The 13,226-nt window shown below is 34.8% G+C and overlaps 2 protein-coding genes across 2 annotated transcripts in view; one reads left to right on the top strand and one right to left on the bottom strand.

The window, feature by feature from the left end:
* Nucleotides 1-13,226, top strand: part of LOC149560438 (HECT-like ubiquitin-conjugating enzyme (E2)-binding protein) — a 148,318-nt gene that overhangs the window by 97,918 nt on the left and 37,174 nt on the right. The window lies entirely within an intron of this gene.
* Nucleotides 10,478-12,898, bottom strand: LOC149560439 (uncharacterized). The gene is made up of 4 exons (XM_089824149.1): nt 12,465-12,898; nt 11,924-12,324; nt 11,376-11,781; nt 10,478-11,241 (listed from the first exon to the last, which is right to left on the bottom strand). Exons 1-4 carry the CDS (start codon nt 12,607-12,609, stop codon nt 10,661-10,663), a joined length of 1,533 nt encoding a protein of 510 aa, XP_089680275.1. The 5' UTR covers nt 12,610-12,898; the 3' UTR covers nt 10,478-10,660.

The raw sequence follows: 13,226 nt of genomic DNA, 5'->3' as shown, positions 1-13,226 counted from the left end.
GATGTTTTCATGGTTTGGCTAGTTTCTACAGAAAGTTCATAAGAAATTTCAATTCTATTTCTAATGCTATGACTGAGACAATGAGAGGAGATAAAAAGGAATTCAAGTGGACACATGGAACTGATAAGAGTTTTGAGACTTTGAAACAAAAGGTTGCTGAATTACCTGTATTGGCTTTGCTTGATTTCATAAGGTATTTGAAGTTGAATGTGATGCAAGTGGTAATGCAATAGGAGCTATATTAAGTCAAGAGGGTAAATCTGTTGCTTTTTTTAGTGAAAAGTTGAATGGTGCTAAAAGGAAGTATTCTATGTATGATCAAGAATTTTATGCTATTGTTCAAGCATTGAAGAAGTGGAGACATTAATTGATTCCTAAGGAGTTTGTGTTGTATACTAATCATAAAGCTTTACAATACTTGGGAAGTTAACATAAATTGAACTAAAGACATATGAAGTGGCTTGAGTATTTGCAAAGTTTTACATTTGTGATTAAGCATAATAGTGGAGTTACTAATAGAGTTCCTGATGCATTAAGTAGAAGACGTTCTTTGTTGCTTGAAATGAAGGTTGAAGTTCTTGGTTTTGATGAAATGAAAGAATTGTATGATGCTGATCCTGATTTTTTTGAGGTGTGGAGAGAGTGCAGAGCACCAAATCTAATAGATCACATAAGTATGATGAGTATTTCATTCAAGAAGGTATGTTGTTTAAAGGTATTCAGTTGTGTATTCGTAGAGGTTCTATGAGGTTGAATTTGATCAAGGAAAAACATAGTGTGGGATTGGCTGAAGATTTTGGAATTGATGAGACATTGAGTTTGCTGAAGGATAAGTATTATTGGCCACAAATGTATAAGGATGTTCAGAAATTTGCAAAGAGTTGTGTAGTTTGTCAAGTTGCAAAAGAAGTAAGTCAAAATACTGGTTTGTATACACCTATTACTATTCCTGAGAAACCTTGGAGTGACATCAGTATGGATTTTATTCTTGGATTACCTAAGACAATGAAGGGGTATGATTCTATATTTGTTGTAATGGATAGATTTTTTAAGATGGCTCATTTTATACCATGTCAGAAGACATCAGATGCTGAGCATGTTGTTGAACTTTCCTTCAAAGAGGTTGTTAGATTGCATGGATTACCAAGAAGTATTATTTTTGACAGAAACAGTAAGTTTGTTAGTTATTTTTGAAAAACTTTGTGGAAGAAGATGGGTACTAAGTTGAAGTTTAGTTCTACATTCCATCCATAGACAGATGGACAAACAGAGGTTGTGAATAGAAGCTTGTGTAATTTGCTGAGATTTTTAATTGGAGACGAGCCAAGTAATTGGGAAATGGTATTGGCACAAGCTGAGTTTGCATATAATAATTCTGTGAATAGGAGTACAGGGAAGACACCTTTTGAGATTGTTACTGGAATGTAGCCTAGAGGAGTATTAGATTTGAGGGATTTTGTTGGTGAAGAAAAGAGAAGTGTTGCAGGGGAAGCATTTGCTGATTTTATAGAGTCTTTGCATAATGAAGTGAAATTGAGGTTTGAACAAAGTAATTAGAAGTATAAGGAGAATGCTGATCAGTCTAGAAGACATCATGTTTTTCAAGATGGTGATGGTTCATTTGAAGAAAGAAAGATTTCCTGTTAGAACATACAGTAAGCTGAAGATGAAGTTTGGACCTTGTAAAATCTTGAAGAAGTTTGACAGTGGTAATGCTTATGAAGTTGAGCTACCTGATGACATGGATATATCTCCTATATTCAATGTTGCTGATTTATATAAGTATAATGAATCAGATGATGAAGTAGTTGTATTAGATGATTATCCTAAGAAGCAAATTGAAGAAGTTGAACAGATATTGGATCAGAGAGTTGGCAAGAGTACAAGAGGAAAAGATTAGTATGAATATTTGGTGAAGTGGAAGAATAGACCAATTGAAGATGCTACATGGATTTCTCAATCTGTGTTGGATTCAACTCAGGTTGTGACATTTGCATGATTCTAGAGAATCATTTCTTACAACCCTGGTTGTCTGATGTAGGAGCATCTTGGGTTGCCTTGTAATCTTGCACTCTTGTTCATTCTGCCAGTTGGTGCTGAGCATTTAGTGGTTGTCGAGTTCTTAGTTGTTGTTGAGTGATTCCTTTGGTTGTTGAGCGTTGAAGGATACCGAGTTTGTAGTTCATGCCGAGTGACTCTTTGGATGTCGAGCTTGTGTGGTTGCCAAGTGCCAGTATTTTGTGAAGTTTTCATTTGCTGAGTTATTTGTGTCTGGTTCCAGTTAGGGCCGAGCTTGCTTGGATTTAATTTTGGTATAGGTAATTAATATTTGATGTAAGTCAACTTGTGTTTGTGCGTGCATTTAATGTAAGATTTAATTTTGTGATAGGCCAACCTGTGGCCGCACAAGTATTTAAAGAAGTCTAGGGTTGAGTTTTAGGAGACAAGAGATTAGAGATAGAGAGGATAAGAAGGAAGCGATATGTGTGTGGAAGTACGAACTTGAAGTTGGATTGTGAATGTGAAAGTTGTATTTTGTAATCGACCATAACCCAGAAGGCCTTAGAGCTAGGCATGTATGCTGATGATCTGATGAATATATAAACATCTTGTTCTCCCTCTCTTTGGTGTTGTTTAGGTGTTGTGTTTTTCGCTGTGTTAACTCTTGCAGGGTGGTTTGGATAGGTGGGTGTGCCTTTGGCCCTAGTTACTTCATCCCCCCCTCCTTGTGTTAGTTACAAATCTGTTTTTCCATTTCAGGTTTGGTGTTCATGAAAAATATTTCTAATTTTTTCGCATTCACTTTTTGACTTGAAGCTTCCATATATTGTTGAATAATCATCTTAAAGTTTAAGGCCTCTTTTATTGTGCTTTCTCCTAGTAAAATGGTATCATCTACATATTGTTGATTGGTTATATTAGCAATGTTCCTAGTAATAGTAATTCCCCCGATTTTGCCATCATAGTACGCTTTTGTAATAGTTCTACCAAAGGCTTTTGCCATGATGATGTATAGGAAAGGGATAGTGGATCTCCTTATCTTAAACTTCTATATATGTCAAAAAGCCTTCAGGGGTCCCATTAATGAGAATTTTTTAGATGAAGATATGCATTGATAGATAAGATTTATCTATTGGTGAGAGAATCTGAATGTTTCTAAGGTTTTACATAAAAATCTCTAGCCAACCATATCATATGCTTTCTGAATATCTAGTTTCGTGAACATGCTCACCTTTTTATTTTTATTGGTTGATTGTAATGTTTCGTAAATAATGAGTATCCCGTCTAGTATTAATCTTTTTGATATAAGCTTAGGAAGAAATGCTTTCATTCGATTAGCTAAAAATTTGGATAGGATTTTATAGATGGTGTTGCAAAGAGCTATAGGTCTAATCCCTTGGGTTTTCGAGATCAATTTTTTTGGGTATCAATGTAAGAAAGGTATAATTAATTTTTGATAATAATGATCCACCATTTCTTGATGCCTCAATGGCTTTCCAAAGATCAGTTCCGATAATATCCCAACACTTTTGTTAGAATAACACTGATCTGACTTCTTCCAAAGATATGGGTGAGCTTAATGCTTTATTATCTTCTATAGAGATCACTTTTGGTATAGTTTCCAACATTTTTGCTTGAGCTATCATGTTCAAACTTGCAAAATTATTTAATAAATTCTTAAAATGATCTACTAAAATCTTTGTTATACTATCAGGATTCTCAATGATAGTGCCTAAAGTATTTTTAATTTTATTAATTTTGCTTTCAACTCTGTTGATTAGCATGCTATTATGAAATTTTTTTGTGTTACGATCTCCCTCTTCTAGCAATTTCTCTCTTGATTTTTGTCTCCAAAAAACTTGTTCTTTCACTAGAATGTTTTCTTGTTTAGCAAGTTCTTTTTCTAGAAAGAAGTTTTCATTGTTCATACCTTCTATACTTCTATATTTAATTTCTTCAAACTTTCTTCTATGTCTAGTTTTTCTTCAAATATATTGTTGAAATGTTCTTTGTTCCACTTCAGTATATTTTCTTTAAGCATTTTCATCTTAGATACAAATATATACATTTTGGAACTTTTAAAATTGCCTTGATTCCACCATTCTCTAATGAGATCCATAAATTTTTTGTCTAACAACCACATTTTTTGCATTTAAAAGGGTTTATGGTAGGTTTATGGGGTTCAGTAAAATCAATCCTGACCGGATAGTGATCCGATCCTACTATGGGAAGGATTGAGGCTTGAATATCAAAATCTATTCCTCTAAGTTCTCCTTTGAGGAAGAACTTGTCCAATTTCTCAGCAATATATGAGAAACCATTCCTTCTATTATTGCAAGTGTACTAACCATTATTAATAGGGATATCAACTAAGGTCTATCCATTTTATAATTTTCAAAGATGCTTGGGGAATTTGCTGGATACCTCCAAATTTTTCATCTATATTCATGATAGTATTGAAATCTCCACCTATTATAATAAGTTCATTGCTGTGATTTTTTTATAAATAGACTTATTTCTTCCCATAACAGTTTTTTATCTCTGTTATGGATTAGGCCATTGATGTTTATTAGAATTAACTATAAGTTAGTCTTTATGCTTTTAATTCTGCTGCTCATCCATGAATTGTTTGAATTTATCATATTTATATTTACTTTCTTAGGATTCCAAATCATTCTTAATCCCCCCGATGCTCCTCTAGATTCATGTAAGTTGATGTTCTAGCTACCTAATTTCTTTCCTAGCTTAATTCCTTCTTCCTTATTTAGTTTTGTTTCTTGTAACATTATAATTTCATAATCAAATTGTTTTAAATTATGTTTTAGTAAATGTTTCTTGCTAGGTGCATTTAAGCCCCTAGCATTCCAAGTAGTGATCTTCATACTGCTAGCGGAAGGTTCTTCCCTTCTGAGGTTTAACTAACTGACTTATCTTTTGCTGTTCTTTTGCCTGCCCATCTGCTTCTCTTAGTTCTTTGGACTTCCTTCCTTTCTTAGCTTTCTGAGTGCCATATTTAGGGGTGCTTATCCCTCTTCATTCATCAGAATACCTAAATGTTCTATGTTCTCTTGTGCATTTGCTATACTTTTTGATTGCTTACCTTCTTTCATATCTATCTCTTCGTTTTCTAATTCTATCATTATCTGATTGGCAAGATTTATTTGATCATCTGTACTCATATTAACTGCTAAATCTGGTGTATTCCCTTTTTTGCCCACATCTATAACATCTCCTTGTCCTGAGCGTATTCTATCTTCGATTGATTGTTTTGCTTTACTATTCTTATTTTCATCATCAATGATTAACAAATCTCTTCTTAAATCTTCAAAAGTGTATTTATCTCCTCCTAGTTTCAAAACTCGCTAAATTAGTTCTTGTTGTTGTACATCACTGCTTTTATCAATATTATCGTGGTTAAAAACTTGTATCAATTCATCTGTTAATCTTTCCAAGTTTTCTTTCTGAGCTTCATCTAACATTGACATTTCTAGATTGTCATTCTCTGACAGCTCATTATTCAAGAAGTCATGAAAATCTTGTATTGATATTCCTTTTATCTTACATTGATCATTCTTTCTTACAATGTGCCCACTGAGATTATTATTTGGAGATTCTTGTGTTGTATTTGGTGTCTACCAAAATTTGGTACTCTTCTTGACTACCTCTTTCTTGGCTTCTATGATTTCCTTTATAGACTTTGCTTTCTGTAGCAACGGGGTCTCTAATACTTCTTTTGTGTGTTTATCCTTACTACTCTTAGGCGATGCAATAGAGAAGAGACTTTCATTTTCAATTTCTTCAAGAGTGTTGGTAAAGTTATCCAAAATATTTTTTTCCTAGGACTTGGGTTCTTTCCTTGATGCTTTTTCTTTCCAACCCATTTCTTCTGTAACCTTTTCTGTTTGAGCTTTATTTTGTTTCTTTTTATTCCTTTTATATCTATTTGCTATCTTTTGCATCCTAATATAAGCTTTCTTAAGTTCTGTTTTTACTCCATCTCTTCTGTTGATACCTTTATTACTTTGATCTTCATAGGTTGATTCATTTCCTCGTTGTGGATTAGTACCTTTATTTTGTTTTATATCTGATAGATCAATCATTTCTTTACTATTATTTGATATTAAAGACTTTCTTTTCTTCCATTTCTTTTCGCGCTTCATTTTCTTCCATTTCTTTTAGATTTTCTGTAGTTTCTTTCTGATTTGTCTATGATACTTGTGGTTTTGGTTATGATTGTTGTTTTTTCTTTACTTGTTTTACCGACTTCCAACTCTGCAACTATTTTCCTTGCTATAAAATGACTGTACGTCCCCTGAAATTATTTTCTATTCCTTATACACATCATAGGGAAGATGTCTGCTCAGAGGTTGGTTGCATAGATTTAAATGTGATCTTTCTTTCATTATTTAATCTGATTATTTCAGAGATTTTGCCTTCAAATCTATGAGGATTTAAGTTATAGATAGATCTGTTGGTTATTACCTTAATAGTTTGGAATTCCGTAATATTAATCTCACAGTTAATCAAAAATTTAATGTTATTACAGTATTTGTATGAATCATCTATTCCTATTAGGTTCCCCATTGATGAACCTATATTCCTGAGAATCTCTATATGCAAAAGTTCCAGTGGGAGTGAATGAATTGAAACCCAAGTTGGAATGGAAAAGTTTAACAATTCTTCCTTTATTTTGTATCCATTCTAAGAATCTAACAGTATAACCATTAAAATAGCAAACAAAGGTAAAGAGAAAATCTTTTTTTGACATTTTCATTCCTACACTGAATGAACGTATCTCTTTTAGAATGGTGAGATATACTTACCTAGTTTTGATAGAAATCCTGGAGCCAATTAAGTAGATTGATCATATCTTGTTTTGCTCCGTTCCATAGTGCAAAAACTCTGAGATTCTTGCATTCATGCCACCACTCTTCATTGTCTGGATTACTGATGATCAATATCTCTTCTTTAGCTTTAATATTGGATTGAGCCATCTTTTGAAGTTGACTGGGGTATTGAGAGGGAGAATTGGGCAAAATATTCCTACGATATGGGGGAATATATGTTTTTGAAGGTTAAGTGAGGGTTTGAACTTTGAGGATTCGGGCTTACAAAGATGTGCTTCAAGGGTTTTGGGGGAATTCGCATAAGGTTTATCAGCGGGACTTGTCTGCTGGGAATATAGAGGCTATTTGTTGTAGGAAGCATATTTTGTATGATAAAAAAACTGAAATTAATTGTCAAGGCTATCAATAGGAAAAATGATATTAGATCGATAGCTTTCCTTATTCACAACCAAGGTGTTTTGGTTCGAAAATCTTTGAACCGTGCTAATTTACCCATTTGGATTGATCACTGACCAAACCCCTCTCTTCTTTGCGTATTTCTCTAGACAATTTTGACTAGTGGCACTCGATGTATTATTGATGATCTTGTGATTGAGATTCTTGTCAGCTTCCATTCCCCTTCTCCTCTTGAACTTCATGGCTAATTACTTGAATGAAGAAAACCTTTCCGCAATACAATTAAACTTCAAAGCGTATCAAATGTATGAAATTAAATCCTGTCATGATCGCTGCTCAGGAATCCCAGCGCTACACTGAATTATAACCCAAACTTTGCCGATAAATTTCTGGTAAAACCCTAAGAATTTGCAGCCTTTACGCTAAGAAATTGCTGATTTTTTGCTGGTAGATCGACCCAAACTCGCATCGAAAGCTGATGAATGAAGGCGTAAATTGTTTACAAGAAAAGAATAATAAAATCGTAGAGGTTGTGATATAATTTTGTTAATGGCGGAATCTCATTAAATCAGGGAAACAAGTGCGTATTTTGTTAGGGTTTACAGGATTGATTTTTTCTATGGGAACCTTTGCTGTGAAGTGAAAACAAATTTTGTTTCTGCAAAACCTGTTTATAACGAAATACTAGAGTTCTGATCGAATTATCAAGGTTTCATCCGAATTACCAGAGTTCCGTTCAAATTCCCGTTAATTGGTCTTGAATGCTTTGTAAGAGGACCGACTTTATTCTTTATTCTGTTGTGCATAAATTATAAGGATGAAAATTGATATGGAAGATGAAACAAGTTTTTTTTTTTGTATGCGATCCTGTCTTCTGCTAGGTACACAACTATTTCAGATAAATCCTACATGAACTTGATAGTTATGTTTCCTTTTACTTATTATATATTTATAAATTTTTATTAATATTTAATCATATAGGTTAGATTTAATTAATATTTTAAAGTTTTTCAATATTTTTCATTTTATTAGGCAAGAACCTACAACACAATGGTAACTTGTGAATCTCTCATGTTAGAGGTGGTGGGTTTGAGTCTACTCGAGCTTAACACATAAAAATAATTAATTACAACAAATAATAATAATTAATCTAGGCTTCGGCCCATTACCGTTATTTTTAAAATTTTATTATTATTTTAATTTGAATTTATTGATAGCGACTTAGATTAAAAGTTTGACTTTGATTCAGGGAAAGATGAGGCAGAGGTATCAGGAGATCGTCTTGTCTACATTTTGTCATTTTGAAGTTCTGGTCTTTCAGCCTTTTTATTTTGAGATGCACATTGGTAATGAAAACTCAATGATTATACATTGATTTTTTTTTATTTGTATGTCATTCATGAGTTTTTAACTCTGCTTCATTGTTTCATAATATGGAACAATACAATGAATATGGAAAATGCCTTTTTACACGAATGTTTGGAAATTTCTACATCTTTATCTCCCAACACACCACGCCACTGACCCCCCCCCCCCCCAACTTTTTTATTGCCATCCCTTCGAGAATGCCTTGCAACCCTTGTCCTATCGGAAACATGTCTACCTGAATCCTGTCATCCTTGTCGTGGAAGCTTGGTTGAACACAGACGACCTTAAAATTTCAACCAGATATTACATGATAAAGACATAGATTGATACAAAATTGGCAAGACAGGTTTTCAGAAATTTACTGCTATTTTGTAGAGTTATTTTCTGAGAAAACTTTTAAGGTTGTCTGTGATTGGAGCTAAACTCCATCTGGTGCAGTTGGTTATGTTGGGCTTGTGATAGAACTTTATTTCCATCCTATCTTCCTGTGATATTGGAAGCTTGGAGGAACATAGATGACCTCTAAATTTCAGCCAAATATTTGTTATGAGCCCTGCTGGCTCACTCTGAATCTATGCTGAAGAATTCTTCCTTTTTAGTTTTAGTTTTTGAATATCTTATTTTTTTTGGTTTTGAGTTTTACTTGAAATGCAAAGAAATATTCAGATTCATTGAGCAATTAAAATACCAATTTATTTGCTATCATTCATTGAGCAAGTATATACAATTCAACTAATTGCAAGAATTTATTGTAATTGAAGAGCCTGGCAATATGGCTGCTCAATGTTGGAAGCTATGGGTGAAAAATTGTGTAATTACACACCCAGATTTGTGAACGCAGCTTTGCTACTTGTCTCCAAGCCAAACACTGTCTTCCTTAGTGCAAAACATCACTTGTAATTGTTATTGCAGCCCAGTCAAACATGATGCCAATCTGTAGTATTAAACACAGCTACTGGGGTTTCCACTCTGCCTCTGATATCCTGATTTCAGCCTCCTAATTTGTGCTTCAGATGTTGTAAATGTCTTCCTTAGTTGCAGCTCTTCGATACCCTATGGTATCCGCCTTGTTCCTCCAATTTACAGCAGTAATTAATTATTCTTTGGCCCAAATGTGACTGTAAAAAACCTCAGATTGATTGCATACCAGTAATCAGACTAACAACCACAATTCATTGGTATAAATCAAATAACCAATTCAAAGTGCAACGAGAGTTGCAGAAATCATTAATTTCAACAACAATATCAAATCCTTGGGGAAACTCACCAAATTTCATAAACAAGATGCATATATTGAGATGTTCAATCCTTCTTGCAGTGCGCATTTTGTAACAGTTTAGAAGGCCAAAACTTCTCCTACACACCAAACACAATGTAGCTTCTTGGTTACACCTTTCACTTACAAGTCTTCATACATGCCATCAATTTAGAACAAGTAACTTATAACCTCATTTATTAAGTTAATAAATAACTTGCAAGTTGCATCAAATTGTCAAGGTTCAGTAGAACACTGAAGTGTGGACTTAAGGTGTTACCATTGAATTGCCAAAAATGGAAATCCCCCTCATGTGAATTACTATAAATGAAAGAAACGTGAATCGGAATCGGATCGGAATCGGCAAGGCCGAATCGAATCGTGAATCGGCAATGAATCGGCGATGAATCGGCAAATTTGAAAAAACCCTTTAAATTTAAAGATTTTAACAATTTAAAACTTATTTCATGCACCCTTTATTGAATATAACTTAAGCACACTATAACATCATCAAATAGAAGTTAAAACTTAACATACATAAACATGGAACATAAAATCCATCACATACGTAACTATGTTAGCTAAAATGTAAATTGTAGGCTAGCTGAAGTAAATAGAAATCAAATGATCATAATGATTTAAATCATAGAATGTATGTAAGATGATCCATAAGACATCAAATCATAAATTTATGTAAGAATCTAAGATGAAGATCCATGAAAGTTTGAAACATATGTCTATCAATGATTCAGTATCAATATTTGTAAACAAAATATAAAAACAAGGCTCCAGCTCAAGCCTCAGGCTCATAGTCATCATCATCCTCAACATCATCCTCAAGCTCGGCTACAGCCTCAGCCTCAGCCTCTGAGTATCCAGTCTGCCTAGTAGCAAGGCGTCTAATGTAGGTCCTAGAGGACTGTCGAGCCATATCTCCCGCATATAAGATGGGCTCACGAATGTCGCTAGGGCCTGTGTCTGTGCGTGCACGTGTGCGTCTACCAATGCCTGAAGAACGTGCTCTAGCTGCCTCAGCCTCTATATCCACCTGGTCAATCCACGCACGGTCTTCCTCAGTGAAGACTGGATCTACAACCTCTGTGAGCCACTCTGATTCTGGATCAATCTCCTCCAGAATGATCGGAGAGGAGTCAGTGCCCAAAATCTGTCTGATCCTAAGACGGAGGTTGTAATGAACAAAGACAAGATCATTCAACCTCTGCACTGTCAACCTGTTTCTCCTCTTCGAGTGGATGTGCTCGAACATGGACCAACTGCGCTCACATCCAGAAGCGCTGCTTGGCTGACTCAGAATACGAATGGCAATTTTTTGAAGTTTTGGGGTTGTGGCCCCAAACATTTGCCACCATCTATCTGAAATAAGGGAAAATAAAAATAATTAGTCTCATTTACAAATTACAAATTACAAGTTAACTCTAAAATTACATAATCAACTTTAAGTTTAGAATCTAGATTCATGAACATTGAATATATTATTTAATTTTTACCTAGCTGTATTGTTTCCCGAGCATCTATGGCTACCCTGCTAGAGAAAAGTGGCCCTTCTTTATTATTGAACTTATCAAGCTCAATAATTGCAGCACTGCTATCCTCATCAGTACTCAACCTCTGGATCACTGTATATAAGCCGGTGAGAACCTCCTCATCCGCCTTGAAGTCAAGACGAAAACGAAATGCCGAATTCAAAAAGTAAGCTGCTGCATGGATGGGTCTGTGGAGCTCATTCTGCCATCTCCTATCAATGATATCCCAAATAGGGGCATACTTCTCCTGCACTCCTGCATACTGAGCTCTAATGGCCTCCTTGGCCCTATCCATGCCCTCATATATGTAGCCCATAGAGGGCTTCTCCCCATCAGCAGTTCGTAGGAGAGATACAAGAGGCTCAGTGGCCTACATATAAAGTAAAACAAAAATTTGAGTCAAAACTTAAACATAGAATAATTCAATAATATAACTTAAGGTAAAACTAAATCATTAAACAATTAGCATAGTAAACTGTAAAATATTAAATGTTAAATTGCAATAAAATTACCTTAAGGATTTCTCTAGCAGGTTTCCAAAAACCATCATCATCAAATATGCAATCCACCACATCTATCCCTGCAGTGGTCGTAGCATAGGAAGATGAAATCCACTCCCGCCCGACAAACATGCTCCTCAAATCATCCCTTGATGTCAACAAGGACTGCAAGGTGATGAAATTCGAGGCAAACCTCGTGATCCCTGGACGAGCTAACTCTTTGTCTCCTGTGTACTTCCTCATTGTGCTAAGGACAAATGAATGATTATAAATAAACTTGCATATGTTTTTTGCCCTTTCCACACATGACTTGACCCACTCAAGTTTGCCAATTTCCTCCAACATGAGGTCAAGGCAGTGTGCTGCACAAGGGGACCAAAATATGGTGGGGTGCCTCTCCATCAAAAGTTTGCCTACAACAATTTTAAGATAATTAGAAATTCAAATTTCAAACATGTTAGAACTTAGGAAACTTAGAAATTCTAAGTTAGAATTAGAAAAAGTTCAAAATTCAAATAAATTTATTTCAAAACTTAAAAAGTTAAAAGTTTACCTGCAGCAACATAACTTGCTGCATTATCCGTCACCACTTGCACCACATGTTGTTCCCCCACCTCTGCTATAACTTCCTCAATAACCTCACATAAGTATGTGACGTTTTTTACATGAGCAGAAGCATCAATGGATTTGAGGAACATGGTATATCCTACAAGTAACAAAACAACGAATTATAATTACTATTAGCAATCAACAATCAAAATTTGAAATAGTCAATCACGATTCAAAATTATGTATGTAGGAAAGTAGAATGATCAATCACCTCCACAGGATACAAGAAAATTGAGGAGTGTTCTTCCCCTCCTATTTGTCCAACCATCAGTCATGATGGTGCAACCCTTTTCGATCCACTCCTTTCGGTTGTCCTCAAGCTCATGCCTCATATCCTCAACCATTTCCTCCAGGAGGTATCCACTCACCTCAGCCTCAGTTGGGGCTTTAAACCCCAGACCACAAATGGTAACAGCATCTATCATGTTCTGCCAATAAGGAGTCCTGTCACAAATAGATAATGATATTGATTAGAAATTTAGATGTCAAAAACTAAAATCATAAAACAAGTAGATATAATTAAAGTTTTACTTTTACTTTTAACTTTAACTTTGAAGATAACAAAGAAAAAAGAATCAATTACCTGGCTGCAATAAATGGAATGTTGCAAAAGTACCAGAATTTGCAAATCTCTTTTCTGGCAGCATCATGAATCTCCTTGTTCAAACCCATGCCCTCAAGTGTGGGTTGGGAGCCAGGAGTAGTG

Source organism: Cupressus sempervirens, chromosome 4, assembly GCF_028749045.1.
Source record: "Cupressus sempervirens isolate cs-2001-9-10 chromosome 4, ASM2874904v1, whole genome shotgun sequence".
NCBI lineage: Eukaryota > Viridiplantae > Streptophyta > Pinopsida > Cupressales > Cupressaceae > Cupressus > Cupressus sempervirens.
This window is presented reverse-complemented; position numbering and strand designations above follow the sequence as displayed.